The 23,674-nt window shown below is 39.6% G+C and overlaps 3 protein-coding genes across 7 annotated transcripts; 1 reads left to right on the top strand and 2 right to left on the bottom strand.

The window, feature by feature from the left end:
* The first annotated feature begins 1,859 nt into the window (after positions 1-1,859).
* tspan10 (tetraspanin 10) lies at positions 1,860-5,405 on the top strand. The gene is made up of 3 exons (XM_058771548.1): positions 1,860-1,952; positions 2,953-3,575; positions 4,775-5,405. The coding sequence occupies exons 1-3, from the start codon at positions 1,860-1,862 to the stop codon at positions 5,103-5,105; spliced, it is 1,047 nt and encodes a 348-aa protein (XP_058627531.1). The 3' UTR covers positions 5,106-5,405.
* A 940-nt stretch (positions 5,406-6,345) lies between these two features.
* On the bottom strand, positions 6,346-8,477 carry pde6ga (phosphodiesterase 6G, cGMP-specific, rod, gamma, paralog a). The gene is made up of 4 exons (XM_058770314.1): positions 8,339-8,477; positions 7,258-7,441; positions 7,113-7,153; positions 6,346-7,008 (listed from the first exon to the last, which is right to left on the bottom strand). The coding sequence occupies exons 2-4, from the start codon at positions 7,398-7,400 to the stop codon at positions 6,932-6,934; spliced, it is 261 nt and encodes an 86-aa protein (XP_058626297.1). The 5' UTR covers positions 7,401-7,441; positions 8,339-8,477; the 3' UTR covers positions 6,346-6,931.
* LOC131537064 (butyrophilin-like protein 3) lies at positions 8,371-23,052 on the bottom strand. 5 transcript variants are annotated; one of them, XM_058770310.1, is made up of 9 exons: positions 22,909-23,052; positions 22,248-22,598; positions 21,679-21,948; positions 18,678-18,785; positions 12,619-12,660; positions 12,240-12,275; positions 11,959-11,985; positions 10,950-11,048; positions 8,371-8,509 (listed from the first exon to the last, which is right to left on the bottom strand). In XM_058770310.1, the coding sequence occupies exons 1-8, from the start codon at positions 22,964-22,966 to the stop codon at positions 10,954-10,956; spliced, it is 987 nt and encodes a 328-aa protein (XP_058626293.1). In that variant the 5' UTR covers positions 22,967-23,052; the 3' UTR covers positions 8,371-8,509; positions 10,950-10,953. The 5 variants fall into 5 exon arrangements, 4 of the variants coding, with proteins under 4 accessions (XP_058626293.1, XP_058626294.1, XP_058626292.1 ...); XR_009270160.1 differs by lacking the exon at positions 11,959-11,985 and adding an exon at positions 11,846-11,915 and having other exon boundaries at positions 8,475-8,509; XM_058770311.1 differs by lacking the exon at positions 10,950-11,048 and having other exon boundaries at positions 8,373-8,509.
* Positions 23,053-23,674: the final 622 nt, after the last annotated feature.

The raw sequence follows: 23,674 nt of genomic DNA, 5'->3' as shown, positions 1-23,674 counted from the left end.
TAAAAATAGCTTTAAAAATAAATACTATCTAACACAATAAAATGCAAGAAAAACATGATAAAAATGGAGTTATCTGTTTTTGCAAATAAACTCTTCATATATTCATAAATAATCATATTATAAATAATTAATTTTATTATTAGAAATAACAATTTTTCATTCATAATTATATACACTGAGACTGTTTAGTAAATTTGGTGCAAACTGGCCAAATCTTTAGATTCATTTCAGATCCATAACAAAAATTTTGAATAATAGAAATAGTGATGCTTTACGCCATTAATTAATTAATTATCAGGACATCTCTCATTGCAAAATTAGATAGCACAAAGGTAAGACTGAAGAGAGCAGTGCACATGTTTCTCATGCAAACATACAGGAGCATCAGTCAACCTCCAGAGATGGCAAAGGAAGCAGAGTTTTATGGAGTTTGCACAGACAGCAGTGTCTGTGTGAGCAATATTTGTGGAGTCAGGTGGTGTGAGATGATTTGGCCGTGGAAGGAGCTGTGAGAAGGAAAAATCTGCTCCGTTCATTCCTGGAATACCTACTGTGCTGCGCTCTCCACTTCAAAACGCAGAGCCGAGGCCAAGGTCAGGAGAGGATCCAGCAGCCTGGAGAACGTCTCACAGCGAGCACATCTGCACAACCACAGGAAAAATCACCATGAGATGTATGCATACATCACGCTCATTTTATGTTTCATTTAATTCCCGAGGACTGCAAATGTTTTCAGTAGCAGCAAGTTTCCCTTCTTCAGTGAACAGCTAGTTCACTGCCGTTTTCCACAGGTTTTTACTGAAAGTCACTGAAGGATAGTATTTTACATTGTGGTTTACTGCAAAACTAATCTCAAGGAATACATCTGTTTCAAATATAAAAATTTATCAAAAATTTACGTTTTCATATTATTCATGTCATTTCAAACCCATATGATTTTGTTTTTGCTTGAGGCACAAATTAAGACAAAGTCTAGAATTTTTAGTATTATTTACATACCATTAGAGTATGTATTGATATTTTGACATTTCATTTTAATGTTAGTTTACATTTTAGTAATTGTATTTTGTGCTTTTGTAATTTTATTTATATTTGTTTTTAAATACAGCATTTCTATTTAGCTAATTTATTTGCATTTTCATTTAAATTTCAGTAAGCTGTGAAGGCAATATTTCTATATAATATTTATTTTAGTTTTTTAAATGTTCATTTTGATCAAATATTTATTCATATTTAATTTAATTTATATTTTATTTCATTATTTTACTTAATTTTCCTTTATTTTATTTTATTTAAGCAATGTTTATCATTTATTTTATTTTATATTTTCTTTCATTTAAATTAAGATAAATATTGAAGGTAATGCTTATAATTTGTAAGTTTTTTTAAATGTTAATTTTCTTCCATTTTTTCATATTTTATTTTATTTGTTTTCATTTAATTTAATAAAAAAAAACGTTTATATTTTATTTTTTATGTTATATTTTGTTTTATTTAAATGAACAAAATCTAAATTTAAGTCTTGTAGTTAACAATAACAACACTGTTCTTGAGACTATAAACTAATGCTTAGACTTCGCTTTATTGTGTCTGAGTGGTGAAGCAGTGAAGGATCTTGTTAATGCTTTAGTCTTTCCTGTGAGCTGCACACTGTCTGGTTGAGCCTCAGGGCCGGTTCAAACCCTGACCTGCTAATCCGCAGTACTGTGACTCTCACATGATGCTGGAATGCCGAACCGTGGCCCGCTCTCACTGTGATTCACTCCCTTCCCTCGGTCTTCTCTAGCCCTTCAGTCGACCAGCTTCTCTCCCTGACAGTCTGGAGCACAGAGAGAGTCCACTCCCGGTATTTGGGAGGTATGGGGTGGTTTCCGTCTTTTGGGAGATTCCTCTTTTTCTGGGAGCGGAGGAATCACTTCCAGAATGGAGAGAACAAGCCTCTTATTCCAAAGGTAGTGTCGTTTCTTTAAGTTTAATTTATTTGAATTTCTACTGGCTAAAATTGCCAGTTGATTGGACTTTTTAAAGCACATTATTCTCATCAACAAACAATGTTTTTGACTATGGAAAATTAATTAACTGTGTCTGTTAATAGTGTTGTTCAGTGAAAATTTATTTCTGTTTATTTGAGCAACGTAACTTTTGGTTCAACCAATGATATGTTTAAGGCAGGATTACCTGCAACAAACTATTTAGCAACAAACTGACTAGTTTTTTTTTAGCAATGGTTCCGAGAGTTGCAAGAGTGTTTGATTATTTAGAATGAATTAATAACAATAGCTTAAAATTGTAAATAATAATAATAATAATATACATTTATTATTAGTAGTAGTAGTGGTAGTATCATTATGTTTATTAATGATTAATTATTATTAAAATGTTCAATAAATGTTGAATCAGTTTGGCCCAAACTGTCTAAATGTATTCAACTGACCAAGAGTGCTTTATTAAATTATTAGGAAATAATTCATGATAATAATTAAAAATACTATTATTGACAATCATCATCATCATCATCATCATAATCATCATTATTATTACTACTATTATTCTTATTAAACATATTTTTATTTTATTATTATTTATTATTTATTCATTTTAATCCATATTCAGTTATTATTTATAATAATTTATATTATTTATTTGAATAATATTAATAATAATAATAATAGCAATAACATCAACAACAACAACAATACTACTACTACTACTAATAATAATAGTAGTAGTGTTATTAAAACGTATTTTAATATTTTTTTAGCTTAAATTTTTTGCATTTAAATAAAGATTTTAAATGTAAAATGTATTTCAATTTTAGTTTTTAATTTAAAAATCTAATTTTTTAATTATTATTATTAATGCACTGTAACTATTTAGTGAATCTTGCCCAAACTGTGTTGGGTTAATCAACTGACCAAATTCATGAACCTTCTACTTCTTATTACCATCAAGGGAGATATAAGAAATGCAGAAGATGCCTCATCTGTCTCGTATCTGGGAACACACGACAGTTCCGGAAGTCAGACGAGCTCGACTTTATCCAGCCATGAAGAGTCAGCCAGAGCTTCATCAAGGAATGTCTTCACCTCACGAGCACTCAGTCCATCCAGCTGGAGCGACTACATTTTCAAGTATCTCTTGGTGACAAGCAACCTGCTCTTCACTGTTCTTGGTCTGGGCACACTGGTCGTGGGCCTCTGGGGCCTGATCAACAAAGAGTCCTTCACTCAGGAGAAGATTAGCGGTATCGGGACGGACCCCATGCTGCTCTTCACCTTCTTGGGTCTCGTTCTGGCCCTGCTGAGCCTGATAGGATGCGTGGGGGTGCTGCGGGAGAACATGTGTCTGCTTCGGACCTTCTCGGCTGCAGTCTTGCTCCTGGTGGCGGCGCAGGTTCTGGCGGCAGTCGTGTTGTACAGTCTGCAGGGTCAGATCGCGGAGTACTTTCGCTCGGGCATGTTGGCTGCCATGGTGCGGTACCAGGACGACCTGGACCTGAGGTTCATCACTGATGAGATCCAGACGGGCCTGCAGTGCTGCGGGGCTGATACCTACAGAGACTGGGAAATCAATGTGTGAGTGGAAATCGAGAGAGGGGCTGACATCATGAGTAATTCCATGGGTTTCCAACACTGATGTAGTCCAAAGTTAAATACAAGGATTATACAACCTAATTTTTAATGAAGAGCCTCTCCAGTATTTAATGCTTTGCAGTGGAATCTGGACTCATAGTTTGGCCTGCTTGTTGTTTTTGATTCTATTCAGACTTTTTGTATAATTGTCCCTTTAATGCTTTCCAATATATTTCATTGTATCACGCAATCATCCTAATTTTGCAATCCCAATTGCGATTACCCATTATAGACAAATAATGTCTCTATTCGATTGAGTATGTCATCTTTCTATTTTAGTGTACTTATCTTAATCTAGGGTTTCCCAAACTGGAGGTTCCTGAAGGGACTGTGGGAGTTTGATGAAAATTAATCATGAATTAAATCATAAAAAAATTATAATAAAAAAATAAAAAATAAAAAAATATTCATACTATTGATACAATTTTATTATTATTATAATAAATAATAATAATAGTTGTTGTTATTATTAATGAAATTGTCAATAATATGAGTATTTATCATCATCATCATCATCATCATTATTATTATTATTATTATACAATTATTATTAGTAGTATATTAGCAGTAAGTATTATTTTCATTATTATTATCAAAACAAAGGGGTTCAGCTGACAAATAAGTTTTGGAATCCCAGTCTTAATACACAGGCTTAGCAAGTATTAACACTTCACACTTGTTAGAGGACAAAAAAACCATCAACTGTAAAATCCTATGGACTTACATTAAAGGTAAGACGCGCTATCTAGAGACCAGAATATCTGAGAGTCTTGGGTCAGTAAACAACAGTGGCATGGAATTGCACTAAAAACACTCAGCACCTCTTAGCAACCACATGGCAACATCCTAGCATGACAACAAGGTTTGTATGAACTCTTTTGGCTTCGACTAGTAAACAAACACCTAGAAACCACACATCAACATGCTAAACACCAGTCAGAACACCTTAGCAACCAAGTAGCAATGTCTAAGCATGCACCCCAACACTATCAATTAATTATTACTCACAAATGTACTTATTTTTGCAATAATGTTTAATGTTTTGCAATAATAAATCACACACTTAAGCTGCCCTTAACTCAGAAAGCATTATGTCATACTTATTTGAATGAGTCTCACCGATATCAATTTCTCTGGCACAGGTATTTCAACTGTTCAGCTCCAGGGGTCCAAGCGTGCGGAGTGCCCCCCTCATGCTGTATAGACCCCCTAGAGAACGGGACGGTGTGGAACACTCAGTGTGGAGTCGGTGCCCAACAGCTGGACGAGTTCACGGCCCAAAGTGTGATCTTCCTGGGCGGCTGTCTGGGCAGCATCTCACGCTGGATTGATCAGCACAGTGGAGTGATTGTTACAGTAGTCATCATTGTGCTGGGGGTCCAGATACTCACTCTGTTCATAACGGCCCGTCTGCTGCAGAAGATACGGTGGAGCAGAGCTCAGCATGATGTATACTTACAATCTCTGCAGTGAATGGATTCAGATGTTTCCAATAACATGTTACTGTGCCTTGGGGATTATGAACCAGCCTGCATTTAATGAATTCATTGCATTTGACATCTGGATATATTAAGCTGTTTATTCTGGAGACAAACAGTCTAGGAATTTCATGATAGCATGTAAAATCTTAAAGGCATTACAAGGATTTAATTGGTTTTTATTGTTTGTAAATGTTTTCATTAAGTATCTATTCTTAGTGAGTTAAGCTGGTCAAAAGTACAATACTCGCAAATGCGACGCTTCTACCGCAATTTATAACGCAGAGCAAGGGCCACTATAGTAACCATTAGGCCTATCAGGTCAAATTCCTTCATGTACATGAAACTGTTTGCAAATCTATCTAGAAAAAGTTAACATATCAATAGTTAACGTTAAACAGCAAAAGTATGTGAGAATGGGCACTTGAAGAGTTTGTGTAATTTTGTACATCATAAAACATTTAAAAAGTGTTTAAGTGTGGTTTGATTTAATTAAATGATCTTTCTTACATTTATGATTCTATAACCAAGGCTAGCCGAAAGATCGCTAATGTTTCAAAGAAAACAGCTGGAGCACGCAATGCTTGCAGTAGATCGCGACATGCGCATGCGTCAAACTTAAACAGCTCGCGTTCTAAACAACACCGCTAATTTCTTTAGTTACAAAAAAATAATAATAATAATAAAAAAAAAAAAAAAAAAAGATGAAACACTGAACTATAAGGAATGTAAACCTAAGATAAAATACTTAAAGTCAAAAGTTCAGTCCCTTCATCAAAAATTTGATTATTCCGCCTGCAAACTTATCGTAACTTACCTGAGACACATCTGGTTTATTAGCGCAGACTGTACTGTTCCATTGTTTCTTATGTAAACGCGCTTGATGGATGTGTTGGACCTTTGCGCTCTCGCATTTTTCGCAGCGTCTCACGCACGATTCAGCGTTCTAAAAGTTCGTTTTCATTCCACTACCCTGCGTCTCACGTTTTTTAACGCGAAAGCATGTTCTCTGTGAATAGTTTTAATAACTAAACATTTAAGCAACTGTTAATGTTTTGCATTGTAAAAACAAACAAACAAACAAACAAAACCACTTGGTTTGTAACCAATAGGCTATTTGATTTGCTCAAAAACCTGTAGGCCTATAGAAACCATCTTGCTTTCAAGTACAGACTGCATAATGTTTCAGTTTGTATTTGACCAGAGGTTGAGAAACCACTCAGATTGACTGAAAGTATGAAAATAATCAGACTTTATTATATATCCAAACCTTTTCTGCGCTGCCGGGAATGAGACGGACTCATTCTTTTATGGCTCTCCAGCATCATAAGGCCAATAAACTGGGCCGAGCTCTCACAGAGAGCTGCTCCCAGTACTCGCGTTATGGGCAAACACTGAGACCCCACATAATCCAAACTCATTTTGAACATTTGCAATTTGACAAAATGAAAGCACAAAAATCCACAACTCATGCTACCTTTAGTAACCTAAGATGATGTTTGCAGGGTTATAAGGAAGTAAAATCTGACACCTAAAATGGCCATTGCATGTCAATATGACAATACTATAACACGTAAAATAATAAAGTAAAAACAGAGTATGAAAAGGTTATCTGAAATTAGCATTGGCGACAGAGTGAAATTAATCTAGTTCTACAAGAAATTTCAGTTTTAAGAGGTAGATTAACTAACATCCAGTTCATTATTGCTGATTTATTTAACCAAACATCAACCAAAGATATTGCTGTATGAATATTAATATTTAAAAGATGTATTAAGGTGCAGGATGTTGTTCAGTGGGATGTGGGAACAGGAAATGACCTCATATAATGCCATACTGGGCCAGCTCATGTAACTCCAGGTGACTGTATGCCTCCCACGGACAGATCACGTTGAAGTCTGTGAGAGAGAAAAATATGATTACACAATCTCAAATGACTTAAATATATAATGAGGAGTATGTAATATTATATAATATTGTTTTGACTAAAAATTGTACATACCAGTTCCCAATCCTTCCATTCCAGGAATTTCTTCACCAAATCTAATAAAAACAACATTAATATTAGCACAGATACAACATGCGAATCCATAAAAGATCCAAATAAATAAATAAATAAAAAATAAAAGCATAAAAAGTATTTGTACCCAATGACACCCTTTTTGGGTGGCTTGCTCTTGAACTGCCGTGTTGACCTCTGTTTGAACTTGGGCGGGCCCTTGTGGGGACTGCCGGGCGCCATGGCCCGTGTGGCAACCTTGCTGCTCGCTTTAGGCTTGGAGACATCCATATTCACAAGACCAATAGCAAGCGCACTGAATTGATGATGATCTGCAAGAGATTGAGGAGATGAGACCATTAATCCTTCGTTAATCTTTGGGGGAAATGCAGTTAAGTATATTCCAGTTGCATTGCACTTCCACTAAAGATTAATCAAAAACAATTAATATGATTAATCATTAACTAATCAAAACTCTATTATAATGATGAATTTTTGTTTATAGGTTTCACCAGATGAATAGATGAGTATAATAATGATTAAATCTCAGTGTCCAGACATGTGATAATGAAGGAGGTTCCTTTAATCCCCTTTACAATGATCAAGCCCCCCTGTAATCTGCTGTCCAGAGGGTTTCTCAATTAATCTCATTAGATGAAGGTCAGTGCGCAATAAGCAGAATGTGCATGAAGTCAAACTCTTCCTTTTATCAGCTAAAACACACAAGAGTTCAATGCTTGTTTACTGTTCAATAATACAGGAAATGTGTCCAAAACATCACTTGCATGACAATATTTTCTGTTGCAGTTGAGACAGTGGCCTGAAACAGATCGCTTAAGACACTTAAAATGTCTGAATGTCTTGCATTAGATGCAAAAGCAAGTTTCTATCTGCATCTCAAATTTTCCTCTTGACTAAATATTCCTCATTTTTGCTTAATGTCTTCTTTTTGAACAATATATCTGTTGTTTTTATCATTATACACACCTGTAATTGTGCAATGTTTTGCTTGATAGGTGAGCGTGTTCTATCTTTCTTTAAAATAAATGCCATACAATGACATTCAGTCAGTTTTATAGGACAAATACTTTTTGTGGTCACTGCAAATATATATAACTCCTATTAAATCAGTATAACCTTTAGGCATAACTGGAACTTGAAGCCTAACAAAAATATTACAAATCATTTCCATCCTAGATGTTCTGTTCTTTCTAACCAGATGTACTCACCTGCTGGTCTTCTGTTTCTGTCCCTATATGTGTCGAGGTGGTCAGATTGCGGCTCTCTGTCAACACATACTCTCCCATCAGCTCTTATATAGTTCTGAGCATCATAAGATGATTAAACCTGCACATGATGGTCCTTCCTCTTTCCAAAACAATCTAGCTGTCATCAGCCCCCTAAAAGGTAACAGGATGCAACATTCACATGTATGAGATTAATCCTGTTTTCCATAGTTCATGCAATAATTAAATTAGACACTCAGTGTTTGGTTAATTGAGATTAGGAATTTGTGTTTTTGATTTTGCTTCATTTATTTAAACATGTATTCACATAAATGTAAGACCACAAGTGAAAAAAAAAAAAAAAAAATATATATATATATATATATATATATATAGCCTATATATATGAACAGTTCAGATGCAAAAGCCTCTAAGTGCCATCTTAAATCTTCTTCTAAAATTAGTATTTTTTTTTATCAGGCTCCAATGTTTATGTTCAGTTATTTCACTTTAATGGCAATGAAAAGAACCTATTCAAAATTTCAAACGGCACTTAGAGGCTTTTGCATCTGAACTCTTCTCTCTCACACACACACACACACAGAGAGAGCGAGAGAGAGAGAGAGAGAGAGAGAGAGCCTATTTATATATACAATTTATTTTAAATATTTAGATTTTTCATTATTTTATAGGTTATTTCTTATTACTTTATATGGCAATTAAAAACTATAATTGATAACATTGACTTATGAATTGCAATAGTGATAAATGTTGCACAAATGACCTTTCAAGCAATAGCATGACTTTAAAAATATCAGAGTTTAACTAAAACATGGATAAAGCTAAAGGCCTAATTAGTCATAACAATGATTTCATTTATGCACATATAACCTTCAGCAGATCACGTATTCACACACACGACATGTCCAGTGTGATGTTCTACTTATGCAACAGTTTTTCTGAATCGCCCATCCAGGCGTCCAGCATGTGCTGTGAGTCCTCAGTACAGTGTGATCAGCAGTCTGTCAGATAATCTCTGCATCTCTGTTCATTCAGAGAATAGATTAGCATGCCCCTTCAACCAGACACTAACTCAACTGCAGTATCAGAAAACTCACACAACTAAAGATGGACGACTAAAACTGGAAAAACATCTTTAAAGCATATTTCTACAGGGTACATCTCATACAGACAGGTGCTAGTTTAAATAAAAAGTCTATAAAAGTCTGTTTAATAATCGCATGCCACAAACCAGACAATTAATTTCATGAGCTACAATGTAAAATTCTATGTAATGACATTTGTGAACCTGGATCACAAAACCACTCTTTTAAGTCACACGGGTATATTTGTAGCAATAGCTAACAATACATTATTGATTTTTCTTTTAAGCCAAAAATCAATAGTATATTAAGTAAAGATCATGTTCCATTTAGATATTTTGTACATTTCCTACCATACATATATATACATATATCAAAACTTAATTTTTGATTAGTAATATGCATTGCTAAGAACTTCATTTGGACAACTTCAAAGGCAGTTTTCTCAATATTTTGATTTGTTTGCACCCTCAGATTCCAGATTTTCAAATAGTTGTATCTCGGCCAAATATGGTCCTATATTCCTAACAAACCATACATCAGTGGAAAGCTTCTTTATTCAGCTTTCAGATTATGTATAATACTCAATTAAAAAAAAAAAAAAAGACCCTTATGAATGGTTTCGTGGTCCAGGTTCACATATTACAATTACAGGCATCATACTATTGGTTGTACTTGAGAGATAAAAAAAAAACAATTTTAAAAACAGAGAAATAATGTAGCAGAGACAGAGCCATATAGAGACCAAAAGTATCACACACACCTTCTGTTTTATCACCAGTTCCATACATCAACAATATACAAAAATAAAATTAAAAAAAACCTGACACATATGCAGGTGGGGCTTGAAAATATATTAATAAATTTGTTATTCACCATATTTTTAAGAATTTTTAGACATACATTTGGAAGACATACATTTGATGGTTTATTTTAAAAAGAAATGGACTACATAAGATATTAGTTTCATAACAATCAGTTTTTTCAATCTTTTTACATTATGTTCAGAAATATCAGACCTTCATTGTACATACAGACAGCAAGCAAGGAGTCTTCTATGACTCCAGCCCAAATTCACTGGATCAAGAGTTTACCAATTAAATAATAAGTACCTAGCGCCACCGTCTGGCGAGAATAGAAATAGAACTTCATTTGAGTTGAATAAAATAGAACTATAGAAACATTTTGTATTTTAGCATCACATTTACGTATTATTCATGGGTAGGTATTACATGCATGATAAAACATTTACATGCTCAAAGTAAATTTTATTACACAAATTTAGTTTATAATTGAATCACCTACACTGAATATTGTTTAGGGTTTAAATAACACTGTGTCAACTGTGATAAGATTGTAAAAAGTTGTGTCATTGTTGTATTGCAGCCTAGTTTTGCATCATCATCAATTACAGTATGGTTATAGTGTAAAAGTTAAAAATACACTCCATCCATCTGTCTCATCATCATAAAGAATTTTGATCAAATTTGTCATTTTGCCTCAATTGTTACCTTCTTATGGTTTTGTTTCGTCATCTATTATTTCTTTCCCATGTTCAGACTCAGTGAGACATGCATTAGCTGAATCGCCATCCACAGTTTTTGAATTCACTGTTGAAATATTGAACATTTTGCTTTACAGACAAGTATATAATAAAATAACAGTAATATATTGTTTTATAGCATATAGCGAGGAATCATTATAAAGAAAAAAGAAGATTCTGCATTGGGACGCTTACTTTTTAATAAACCTAATGTTTAAAGCATATTACATTATGAACAATAATGTTTATAATTCTCAAATCTTAAGTTTAGAAATTTGACACATTTCACACAGTATCTACTATAAAGACTGGTCTGTTATGTTAAAATAAGCTAATAGCATGTACAACATTTTTACCATTTTGTAACGTGGATTTTTAATCTTACGTGTGAGTCATCTTTTGGAGAAAGCAATATGTCTGTCTCTAGATCGTTTTTTATTGTTCCGATACAATTTTCATAAGCACATTTTCAAAAACTCTTATTACTAATCTCACAAAAAATCATCAAAAACATACTTTTATTTTCAAACATTTCAGCATATTTTCAATTGTGTTAGTACAATACACAAAAGCACAAAGTATAATTTCCATGAAATTTTTTTTTTTTTCTAAAAGTTGCATTCACAGTAACTGCCTTTTCATTGTGTATGGTCAAATATCATTGTACTAAGAGTTTTGAAAATGTACATCTTATTTGTGGAAACTGTACCAAAGCAAATAGAAAAAAACTAAAACAAAACAAAACAAAACAAAAAAAACTGCAATTTATATGTATATTGTTGTGTAAATATAGTACAATTCTTCACACCCCAACAAGAACATCACAAATAATAGTTTGTTGTTGTGGCACATACAAACCATCACCTGTTTGATCATTTGGGATCTGAACCATTTGGCTGCATTTATCCAGTGACAGTTTGTATTCTACCAAACTCTGAAAGTATATAAATATAAAAACATTAGTACTTTTCACTCACCCTTGTCTGTTTCTAAATGCGTGATCACTAGAAACAGAAAAACAGTATTAAGTTACAAAGGGTTCATAGTAGGATCCATCAACAAAGAGGTCAGATTTAAATATTATTCACCACTTGAAGACCAGCAAAAAACAAGATCAGTTTACATCTCAAAATACTCTATAATGACCTTTATTCATATAAGAATTCATATATGCACTGTGCATTCATTAATTGTTTCGCAATGAATTTTATTGAAATTAAATTAATAATTTAATAAGGCTATATTAAACAAAATTCACCTTTTGGTATCTTCTGACTCTGCAAAAGTTCAAGTTCTAAAAAAAAAAAAAAAAATCAAAATGAAGACAAGATGAAAGAACATTGAAAATATATAGATTTTTGATAGTCAATGCAAATATTAAATACAAATTATCATTAGATGTGTTATAATGTATTAACATCACATGTAAATCTGGTAACTAAATTAATCATTTAAATTCACATGGATACAAACATGCATTTATTACATCTCTAAACTGCTATAAAATCAAATCTATCTCATTTTATTTATAAATGAATAGAAAGTGTGTTGATTGTTTTGCAGACCAAAGCAGGGATAATCCACAGCTAGGTGTGCAGATGATTTTAAAGTAAAGAAGCACTTGTTGTAAAACTGACCATGTTTTATTCTCCTGTTCTCATTCTGTAGTTGATTGTGTTCTAAAAAAAAGTTAGAATAAAGACAAAACAACATTGAATAGATATGGACAGTTGTTTCCACCAGGAGATAAAACATTTATAAGGTAATAAATTTATAAGGTAATTGTGACTTTTTATTTAACAATTCTGACTTTTTTCTTGCAATTCTGACTTTTCCTGACAGAATTACAAGATGTAAACACAGAAGTGCTCCCAAAAATGTACATTTTGTCATTAATTACACACCTTAATGTCATTCTAAAAAAAACCTTTGTTCATCTTCGGAACACAAATTAAAATATTTTTAATGAAATCCGAGAGCTTTCTGACCCTGCATAGATAGCAACGCAACTGACACATTTTATGGCCCAAACATGTAGTAAAGACATCTTTAAAATAGTCAATTTGACACCAGCGCTTTATTTAACAATTTCTTCTCTTCCGGGGCAGTCTCCGCTGCCATTCATGACAGTACCATTCATGAGAGTCATGGTACTCTTGTTAATGATGGCGGAGACTGGCCCAGAAGAGAAGGCATCATTAAATGAAGTTGACTATTTTAACAATGTCTTTATTACCTCTCTGGGCCATAAAAACGTCTCGGTTACGTACGTAACCCTCGTTCCCTGATGGAGGGAACGGAGACGTTATGTCGTGACGACATAGGGGATTTACTTGGGAGCCCCAATCATCTCTGACTTAAGAGAAAACGCCAATGAATATTGGCTAGTGGATTTTGCATACCTGCGCCACTCCCCGTGCACACGGGTATAAATAGGCGGCAGGTGCATCCACTCATTAGGTTTTTACGCTGAGGAGCCGAGAACGAGTCCCTGGCAACCAGCGATGGTTCGAGATTGTGGCATGGGGACATAACGTCTCCGTTCCCTTCATCAGGGAACGAGGGTTACGTACGTAACCGAGACGTTCCCTATCTGTCGGTCACTACGAGTTATGTCGTGACGACATAGGGGTCCTATGGAAAGCGCCACAACCTGAACCCCGTCACAACCTTGTGGCATGCAGATGCTGACAAGCGAGCGAGTGACAGACAAATGCCATGCGAAAGGTCGCAACCTTCCCATCGCCCCAGCGCAAATTCGCTAACCTTGGTGCCCACAGAGACCACTGAGTACATCGCTGCTGGAGATAGCCAAGCCGATGTTCCTTTCCCCACAGAAGTCGGAAGGGATTTCGACCTTCAATGAAAGATAGCTTCAAGTCTTTCCTATTTGTTGTTACAGCTTGGCAGTAACGACGGGGAAGCGAGCCTTCCAGAGAAGGGCGCTACGGAGGCCACATCCTGCCCGAAGGGAGGTAACATGTGGAGACACTGATATGGACTGACCCAGGCCTGGGGCAGTACTACATACGACTGGACCCTGGGGCAGATCCTACCTAAGGGTAGGGAGGAGAGCTGCCAGCAGGGCCTGACAGAGGGCTCTGTCAAAGGGAAGACACAGGTTTACTGTGAGGGAAACCTTACCGTGGTAGAATACACATATGGGATTACCCGAAGGGAATCCAGCCATACGGACACCTAGCCCAGTACAGGGGCTGACCGGAGACCCGGGCAAGCTAACACAAGTACTGGGCCTGGCGTCAGACTGCTCCACCCAGTCTGACTGCCGGGGGTGCTGGAGGAACTCCACCAGGGTTCGCCGTCCGGGGAACTGAACTGGAGGAGGAAAACGGCGCTCGTATCCCAGGGTGAGGGGGAATGGCGCAGCAAGCGTGACACCGGCCATCTCTTCCCGCCATTACCTGTTACCAAACACACGGGAAGAAACTGGCTCGACGCGGAGACTGTAAAATCTCGCGAAGGTGTTCAGCTCTACAGATGTCTGGCAGAGAGGCGCCGTGCACCAACGCATAGGAGGAGGCAACACTCCGTGTGGAGTGAGCCCTCACCCCTAGGGGGCACGGCTCACCTTGGGATTGGTACGCCAAGGCGATGGCATCCACTATCCAGTGGGCCAACCTCTGCTTGGAGACAGCCTTCCCTTTCTGCTGACCTCCGTGGCAGACAAAGAGCTTCTAAAGCTCTGGGTGCGGTCCACGTATATGCGCAACGCTCTTACGGGACACAGCAACGCCAAGGCTGGATCTGCCTCCTCTGAGGGCAGTGCTTGCAGGTTCACCACCTGATCGCGGAAGGGCATGGTGGGAACCTTAGGCACGTATCCAGGCCGGGGTCTCAGGACAACGTGAGAGTAGACCGGCCTGAACACAAGGCACTCTTCTCTCACCGAAATGCTTGGAGGTCCCCGACCCTCTTGATGGAAGTGAGCGCGGTCAGGATCGCTGTCTAGCAGACAGGAACTTAAGCTTAACTGAGTCCAGCGGCTCAAAAGGACCCCTCTGAAGCCCAGCCAGGACAACAGAGAGATCCCAGGGGGGCATCAGGGGTGGCCTAGGAGGGTTCAACCTCCTGGCACCCCTCAGGAACCTCACGACGAGATCGTGCTTTCCCAGGGACCGGCCGTCCACTGCATCGTGATGGGCCGCAATAGCAGCCACATACACCTTCAAGGTGGAGGGTGACAGCCTACGCTCCAACCTTTCTTGCAGGAAAGAAAGCACTACTTTCCACTTCAGTGCATAGGCTTGCCTTGTTGAAGGAGCTCTAGCCTGAGTGATGGTCTCTACCACAGTCCGTGAGAGACCGCTCAAGTCTGCCACGTCCCGTCCAGGAGCCACACGTGGAGGTTCCACAGATCTGGACGCGGGTGCCATATGGTGCCAAGGAATGCGCCAAGGAAGAGCTGTCGCAAGGAGTGTGAGTTTGGGAAACCAGGTCCAGGTGGGCCAGTACGGCGCGACCAGCAGGACCTACTCCTCGTCTTCCCTGACCTTGCACAGTGTCTGTGCAAGCAGGCTCACTGGTGGAAACACATACTTGCGTAGAGCCCGAGGCCAGCTGTGTGCCAGTGCTTCCCTGCCGAGGGGGGCCTCGGTCAGGAAGTAATACAGCTGGCAGTGGGAGGACTCGCGGGAAGCAAACAGATCTACCTGAGCTTCCCCGAATCGACTCCAGATCAGCCGGATCATCTCAGGATGGAGTCGCCATTCTCCGGGGAACGTGAGCGCGTTGGCCGCACGATTGAGCTCCCCCGGAATATGAGCAGCACACAGCAACTTGAGCCGCGTCTGACTCCAGAGGAGGAGATGGCGGGCGAGCTGTGACATGCGACGTGATCGTACACCTCCCAACCGGTTGATGTACGAGACAGTCGCAGTGTTGTCCGTACAGACCAACACGTGCTTGCCGAGCAGCAGTGGCCTGAACTGCCGCAAGGCCAGATGCACTGCCAACAACTCTAGGCAGTTGATGTGCCAAGGCAGTCGAGGCCCTGTCCAGGGCCCCGAGGCTGCCTGCCCGTTGCATGTAGCGCCCCAACCCGTACTGGAGGCATCCGTCGTGACACCGACATGCCGGGACACTTGCTCTAGGGGCACCCCGGCCCGTAGAAAGGCAAGGTCCGTCCAGGGGCTGAAGGAACGGCGACACTCCTGTATGATGTTCACATGAAGTGTACCGCGACGCCATGCCCACTTCGTGACTCGGGAGTGCAACCAGTGCTGAAGTGGTCTCATATGAAGCAACCCGAGCGGCGTGACTGTGGCTGCGGATGCCATATGCCCCAGGAGCCTCTGAAAAGGGTTTCAGTGGTACCACCGTCCTGCCTCTGAAGGAACTCAGGCAGTTCAGCATGGACTGGGCACGCTCGTTGGTGAGACGCGCCACCACACTCACCGAGTCTAACTCCATACTGAGAAAAGAGTTTCTCTGCACGAGGGAGAGCTTGCTCTTTTCCCAGTTGACCTGAAGCCCCAACTGGCTGAGAGCTGAAGCACTGGGTCCCTGTGATCACACAACTGTTCTCGCACGCGGGCCATGCTCGAGGGGATCCTGATGCCCACTTCCCGTAGCGGGGCAAGGGCGCCCTCCGTGCCTTCGCGAAGACATGGGAGGGACAGGGACAGCCCGAAGGGGAGGACCCTGTACTGCCATGCCCGACCCTCGAACACAAACCGTAGGAACGGTCTGTGTCGCGGAAGGATCGAAACATGAAAGTAAGCTTCCTTCAGGTCGATCGCTGCAAACCAATCCAAGACTGGGACACAGGGGGCGCCACACTCCTGCGAGAGGCTCGACGCACCGGCATATGGGACGATTCAGCACGGGGCAGAGCAGCTCTGGAGGATGCGGGAGGGCGCCCACGGCGACAAGCAGACTGGGGCTTGCCCTGCGGCGGAGCGGTGCATCACGCCGGGGCAAGATGTGCTACTTACCTGTTACCCAATTGGCCTCGGTCTGCTTCTGTACTGCCGAGAACTGCTGGGCACAAACCTCGACAGTGTCGCTGAACAGTCCAGCCTGGGAGACGAGAGCGGCAAACAGCGCACTGTCGACATCGCTCTTCTCAACAAGGCTGAGCCATAGATGGCCCTCTTGGACCCCAAGTGTGGACATCGCCTTCCCGAGGGACTCAACCTCGGGTTGGTACTACCCTTGTGCATTTTAATGCCTTGGCTGGTGTACTCGCAGGACAGCCATGGCATGCAGGGCAGAGGCAGCTTGGCCCGCAGCACTGCAACCTTTGGCCGCGAGCGGCCGTCAGCCGACAGGTTTTGGATGGGAGACGAGACAATTCCTCCAAGTGGCGGCGTTTTGCGGGTACAAGTGCACCACAAACGCACTCTCCACCTGGGAATGTCAACGTACCCCCTAGCTACCCCGCCATCGAGGGTAGCGAGGATGGGGGAGGCAGACGAGCCGCTTCTGGCCGTAAAAAGGGGCCATCCACGACTTCGTCAGCTCCTCATGCACTTCCGGGAAGAAAGGAACCGGGGCAGGGCGTGGTCGCGAGCCACGGCCCGTGCCGAGGAACCAATCATCTCGCCGCGAGGGCTCAGGACTAGGAGCTCTGCTGCGGGAGGAGTGAGAGGTCTGTGGGGACTGGCCCGGCGGAAAAGCTCTCACTGTAGCCCTCAGATCGCCCAGAGTACTAGCCGATGGTTCTCTGCAGGCTCTCGTGGCAGAGAAGCCAGCGCATGTAGTGACAGAGGGAGCCCCTCCCATCCCCGTGAGGAGAGAGAGGCGCGATCGCAGCGCTACCATGGTTACACTCTCAGAGCGAACGCATAAACCATCCACGAACGCAGCTTCAGCGCGCTGGATGCCCAGACACTGAAGACAACGATCGTGGCCGTGGACGGAGGATAGGAAACGACCGCAACCAAGAGGACACGGCCGGAACGGCGTCTTTAAAAAGACGCGAACCGACCGTGATTTGTTCTTTTAGGAAATCTGCTCTTTTTAGTTGAAGTGCCCAGGGGAATCGCTGCAGACAGGGACACCGCTGTTCGCACCATAACGCCAACCAGAACAGCTTCCAGACAGATGATGAATGGCTCTTTGTGGAGATCAACACGTTCATCCACCCGGCTCCGAAGCAAAAACCTAATGAGTGGATGCACCTGCCGCCTATTTATACCCGTGTGCACGGGGAGTGGCGCAGGTATGCAAAATCCACTAGCCAATATTCATTGGCGTTTTCTCTTAAGTCAGAGATGATTGGGGCTCCCAAGTAAATCCCATATGTCGTCACGACATAACTCGTAGTGACCGACAGATAGGGAACTGCCAGTTGCATTGCTGTCTATGGAGGGTCAAAAAGCTCTCAGATTTCATCAAAATATCTTAATTTGTGTTCAGAAGATGAACAAAGGTCTTATAGGTTTGGATCGACAAGAGGGTGAGTAATTAATGACAGAACTTTCATGTTTGGGTTAACTATCCCTTTAATCTTTTGTAGGTCAAAATTAAGAAATTGATTCATTGCAGTCTGAAGAAATTTCAGAAAAATAGATCAAAATTATATCATTATTTCACAACTCTGAAAAAAGAGACCTTAAATGAACAATGAAATAATAACTTTGACTTTTAGGAACAAAACACCACTGCTGGACACTGTAAGTGGACTGCGAAATGAATAAAACATGTGACTCAAGCTCAAACACAAGAATTTTACCTCTGTATTCGTGAACGAACACCGCTATCAGAACTGCAGCAAATCCACTGAGCACGACTATAACTGAAAACAGGATGGCTGATGCCCTCCAAAGATGAAACATATTACCTGTAAATCAAAATAATGACTTACACTGAGCGAGCACACTGTCCAATCAAAACTTTATTTCTGTTTGATTCAAAATGATTAATAATTTATTTTCAAAATGATTAATAATGTAAACAATGATATTGTAGATATCACAATAATTACTTGTAAATGTACAGTACACAGGCCCGGATTAACACAGTGTAGTGCCCTAGGGTGACCACATTTGAAGTGCCCCCGTTTTTAATAAAAAAAAAAATTCCATAAGAACAGGTAGAATAAGAAGAATAAGTTACTAATCAAAAGAAATCATTTAACAAAATTAGTTTCCACTACAAAGGTGGCACAGAAGAACACAAAAGTGGCATGTAGGTAAATTTACAGACATTTAGAGAGGCTCAGAGGTGGCATGGATGTTTTAAATTCATAACAATGTTGTGAGATTAATGTTTTAAATATAACATTTTGAATATAGAACTATTGTTTGATTGAAATTATTTAAATAACTGAAAGGACACTTTAAACATAAAAATAAAACTGCCAACAGGTGGCGGTAAATCACTGATTCGTTTGAACAGCTGATTCATTCAGGAACGAAGCAAGTGACTCACTTTATGAGTGGGTAATTGAATCACTGACTCACTAGACTCATTTAAAAACGCAGGTTCATTCATAAATGAAACACCGCTATGTTTGAATGGAGACGCGCAGCGGCTCGGCTGTGACTGTTTGAAACTATGTTCCTTGACTAAATAGAGCAAAATCAGGCAATATTGTTAAAAGTCATACAATGTACATCACTTTATATAACTTATTGTTTATTGAGCTGTTGTATTAATTTAATATCACATTTACAAACACCTTTAATAATCTTTAAAAGCTGTTACTCACTTCAGCAATCTCACAAAACTCCATTATAATCAATGAAGCTCTCTACACTGCACAACGAATCTCTTATTTACACCATCTACACTTTGTTTGTTATAACGAGAGCATTTGTGAGCGTGCATAACTCAGCAATGAACAAAAGTATTTTGAGCAGTGAGTGGATTCTGATTAACATTGCATTCAAGGAATCAACATATGTCTGCGATACATTACTCAACGCTGCACAAACACGCAAGTAGAAATCTTTGAAGCTCCTCTCAGCGCAAACACAAATAGCCTATGCTGATCCAACCCATTCTCACACCCAACTCGTCACATATTGAAGCTTGGTCAGGACCACTTGGCGTCGCTTTTGACGCTCAAGGTACCCCTTAGCGTCATTTTTCGACTTGCAGGGTCCTCCGTTGCTTTAAATAGGAAACCCTTAGCGTCAATATGCCGACGCCATACTGGGAATTTTATCGTCATAATTAAATTATATATTGTGTAATAACATTGCCATTATTGCATATATGTTGGGGTGTGATTTTTCAATGTAAACAGCCACAACAGTTTTATTTATATTACATTATTTACACATTATGAGCACATAACCCAACCCCTGCCCCTAAATTTGTCAATAAAACACAAGATATAACAGGCAGATACAACTACTGTCATAATTTATTCAAAAAATATGAATATTCCAAGTCTTCCGAGGCAAAACATTTGATTTGTGAGAGGAGTAGGCGCGTTAAGCTCATCCCGTATGCAGTCTGTGCGCGAATTCAAAAATGCCGCCAGAAGAAGCCTTGGTTGTGAAATGCTATTGGCTCTTGTGTGTCTCGTGACCGATTGCGTTTTGCTGTTCTGACAGGCTATTGGCTCTTCTGTGTCTCGTGACCAATTGCGTCATGCTACGGGACTTGAGTATCTTTTGAATGAGATGTGAGCGTTAACGGAGCGGGATCATTTTCAGCGATTAAAACCTTATGTTTTGCTCTCTTCTTCTCATAAAGACTTCGTATGGCTTCAGAAGACCTGGAATGCAGCACGACTTGTTTGTAATGCTTTTATACTGCTTGTTTATGGGCAGTTTTTGCAATAAACACCGGTGACTTAACTTACATTTGCCTGTTAACTGTTACGTGTTTTATGTTGTTCTGAAGTGGGTAGGTTTAGGGTAGGGGTGGGTAAGGTGCTCCAATAAAAGTATAAATGTATATAAAATTATTTATATTTTTTACAAATGCATGCAAACCATTAAACTAAGACAAACAACTGAAAACAACGGCGGAGAACGTATTGTCATTTTCCATAAGCGTCTTGACCTGACGCATAAAGCAAGCAATTGAAAGCAATGGAGTTCCTATTTTGTCATATAATGACGCCTAGGCGCACTTTTGGCGTCTTCATAGTGACGCGAAAGGCGTTTGACCATGCTTCAGTTTTTGACGCCTTGGGAGTGAGAATGGGTTGGCTGATCGGGTTAGTCGCACAGGTGCTCCTAAATATGTTTTGATAGTCGCACACAGTAGCTACTTTTCAGTCGCCCTGTATAGCCCTGGCAATGTGTCATGATATTTTCTCTTTTTTTTTTAAATTTACGTTTCGCACAACCGCCAAGTCGATGCTGCCTATCCATTTGTGAATAAATATGCTCGACTCTGACTGGGGGGAGGGGGCAAATACACTGGGACCTGACCCAATCGCAATTCTTTATATGCGTGCATATATTTGATATTCTCTCTGTATATTGTATCATTAACTGTTCATTTTCTATGCATCTGTATCTCTTCCAGCAAAATAATATATACAAAACATGAAAAAATATTTTAAAGGTCTTGTCATTATCGTAATCACTTGGTGCCCCCCTATTGGCTGGTGCCCCAGGGCACTCGCCCAATCCCGTCTATGGATAATCCGGCCCTGACAGTACAATACACATTTACCTAATGCACTGAATTGATAATCAGTTATTCAATCCAACTGTATCAAATAATCATAAAAACATTATAAATTGCACACCAAAAGTGCCAGTGCTTACTTGAGCTGATAATTACTGCCTCCAGCGTGTGATGTCTCAGTTTGACTCTGCAGTGAATCTTGTCGCTGTGATATACAGTGATGGTTTGTTTCACACTGAATCCATCTGTGTTTCTGTGTGTGTCTGTAGTTTCTGAACTCAAAATAACTCCTTCACTGTCCAGCCACTCAAGAACAGGTTCAGGGTGCCAACCTTCAGATTCACACTGTAGATGAAGCCCTCCTGAATCATCAAACCCATCTACAGTGATCACTGGAGGACGTCCTACAACTACAGACCAACGTCAACAACATTCAGTGAGTGAATTTTTTTAATGTGTCTAAAAACCTGTTTTTGTTTTGCTGGACAATATCACACTCTAAAAATGGTAAGTTATTTATTTATTTTTAAACCCAAGGGTTCAATATCAGGTTGTTTGACCCAGAACTATGTCAAAAAACAAAAACAAAACAAAAAGCTGTTCTTTTGTTCAATATTTACCCAGCAGTGAGTTGCCAAATAACCCAGCAACTGTCATTTTATCCCAGCATTTTAGAGCGAATAAATGGAAACATCCACCAATTACTCACCTTCAACAATAAAATCTACAGTGGCGTCATCAGACCAGGATTTGGACTGAATAAAACACTTGTAACGTCCTTCATCAGAGACTTGGACTGATGACAGTTTGAGTGATGCATCTCCTGTCTGTAGTTCTTGATGATTCAGTTCTGTTCTCCCTCTGTAGGACTCGATCTGCTCTGTGTTTCTGTCTTCATGATCCTCATAGAGATGCACTAGTGAGTTTTTCAGATCAGGTCTAATCCACTCGACTCTCATGTCCACAACACTGATGTTGGGTTTGACTGAACAGGGCAGAATCACATCTTCACCAGCTACAACAAATACAGGATCTGCAGGACCAACTGCTTTATACTGCTCTGTAAAGGAGAAAGAGAGCAGAACTAAACTGCATGTCATAAAGGTTTTGTGTTCTACAGATTTACAACAGTTAAAATATTAATTATTTGTTTTGTGGCTTTTTGTAATATTTGTACATTTGTTTGTTTAGATGTTAAATATCTTTGCAAAAAGGATAATGCACCAGTCATGACCGCAAAATTAATCTCTAGCCTACAGTTGGACAATGGCCAACTCACTGTACTTCGTCCCTTACATAAGTTACTTATTAAATCTCCTTCCCTCTTTCTTGTACACATGAATACACACTTCAGCCCTTCAAATAATTACCTGATCTTGAATCTGTAGCTCCACTAATAATCAGGACAGCCAAACAAATGAACTTCATCTCTGAATGACACGGATGCAAAAAGAAGAGAAAACATGTTTTTTAATATAACACGCCCAGAAAATCTAAATTCAGTGAATTTTAGTCAATCTAATCCTATTTCTTAATTCTTACCTTCAACTCAACACTGTTCTCAAGAGTGTGAATAAATAAGATGATATGAGAGATCATTCGGAGGTCATTCCTGGTCTGGTTTTACTTTCTCATATCACACAGTGATAACACAGTCCCTCCCATCATACTACTTAATAACCTGGTTTGCTAAAATCAACTTTTTCAGGCTTTGACCAGGGTTTATAAATGGCATTTATGCATGTGATTTAAGTGTTTAAATCAATGTGCAGGTTCTAACTAGTTTAACCAATTGGTTAAGTGGTGTAAACACATCTCCGCCTTTTTAGAGAGCAAGCACACCACATTGAGGTCTTGCATATTTAGCTTTATATTTTTCATTTTTTATTTTTATCATGTATGTACTCCAAACGCTTGCACCATTTCTGACACAAAGGGAAAAACGGATGTGCATTTTGCAAGCGACGCGTTAACAAGTCCTATGTGGACAGCCTCAAGCTGTTGCAGCGTCCAATATAAGAAATGAGAAAAATAAAAAACCTCGATGGAATGGCACCAAAGAGGCCAGTAAGGCAAACACAGTAGTATATGTAAGGGATAATCAACGGCTAGCTGTGCATTAAACGATTTGAATGC

Source organism: Onychostoma macrolepis, chromosome 03 (genome assembly GCF_012432095.1).
Source record: "Onychostoma macrolepis isolate SWU-2019 chromosome 03, ASM1243209v1, whole genome shotgun sequence".
NCBI classification, from domain to species: Eukaryota; Metazoa; Chordata; class Actinopteri; order Cypriniformes; family Cyprinidae; genus Onychostoma; species Onychostoma macrolepis.
This window is presented reverse-complemented; position numbering and strand designations above follow the sequence as displayed.

Bases quoted from the DNA above. Each gene is read 5' to 3' on its own strand.
- tspan10 (XM_058771548.1), top strand. From the start codon at position 1,860: ATGGGGTGGTTTCCGTCTTTTGGGAGATTCCTCTTTTTCTGGGAGCGG. The intron at 1,953-2,952 runs GTAGTGTCGTTT...ATTACCATCAAG, and splicing joins ACAAGCCTCTTATTCCAAAG to GGAGATATAAGAAATGCAGA. The intron at 3,576-4,774 runs GTGAGTGGAAAT...TCTCTGGCACAG, and splicing joins AGAGACTGGGAAATCAATGT to GTATTTCAACTGTTCAGCTC.
- pde6ga (XM_058770314.1), bottom strand. From the start codon at position 7,400: ATGGATGTCTCCAAGCCTAAAGCGAGCAGCAAGGTTGCCACACGGGCC. The intron at 7,154-7,257 runs GTACAAATACTT...TGTTTTTATTAG, and splicing joins CCCAAAAAGGGTGTCATTGG to ATTTGGTGAAGAAATTCCTG. The intron at 7,009-7,112 runs GTATGTACAATT...TCTCTCTCACAG, and splicing joins AATGGAAGGATTGGGAACTG to ACTTCAACGTGATCTGTCCG.
- LOC131537064 (XM_058770310.1), bottom strand. From the start codon at position 22,966: ATGAAGTTCATTTGTTTGGCTGTCCTGATTATTAGTGGAGCTACAGAT. The intron at 21,949-22,247 runs GTGAGTAATTGG...GTTGGTCTGTAG, and splicing joins TGTAGATTTTATTGTTGAAG to TTGTAGGACGTCCTCCAGTG. The intron at 12,661-18,677 runs GTAAAATTCTTG...ACTTTTTTTTAG, and splicing joins GTTCGTTCACGAATACAGAG to AACACAATCAACTACAGAAT.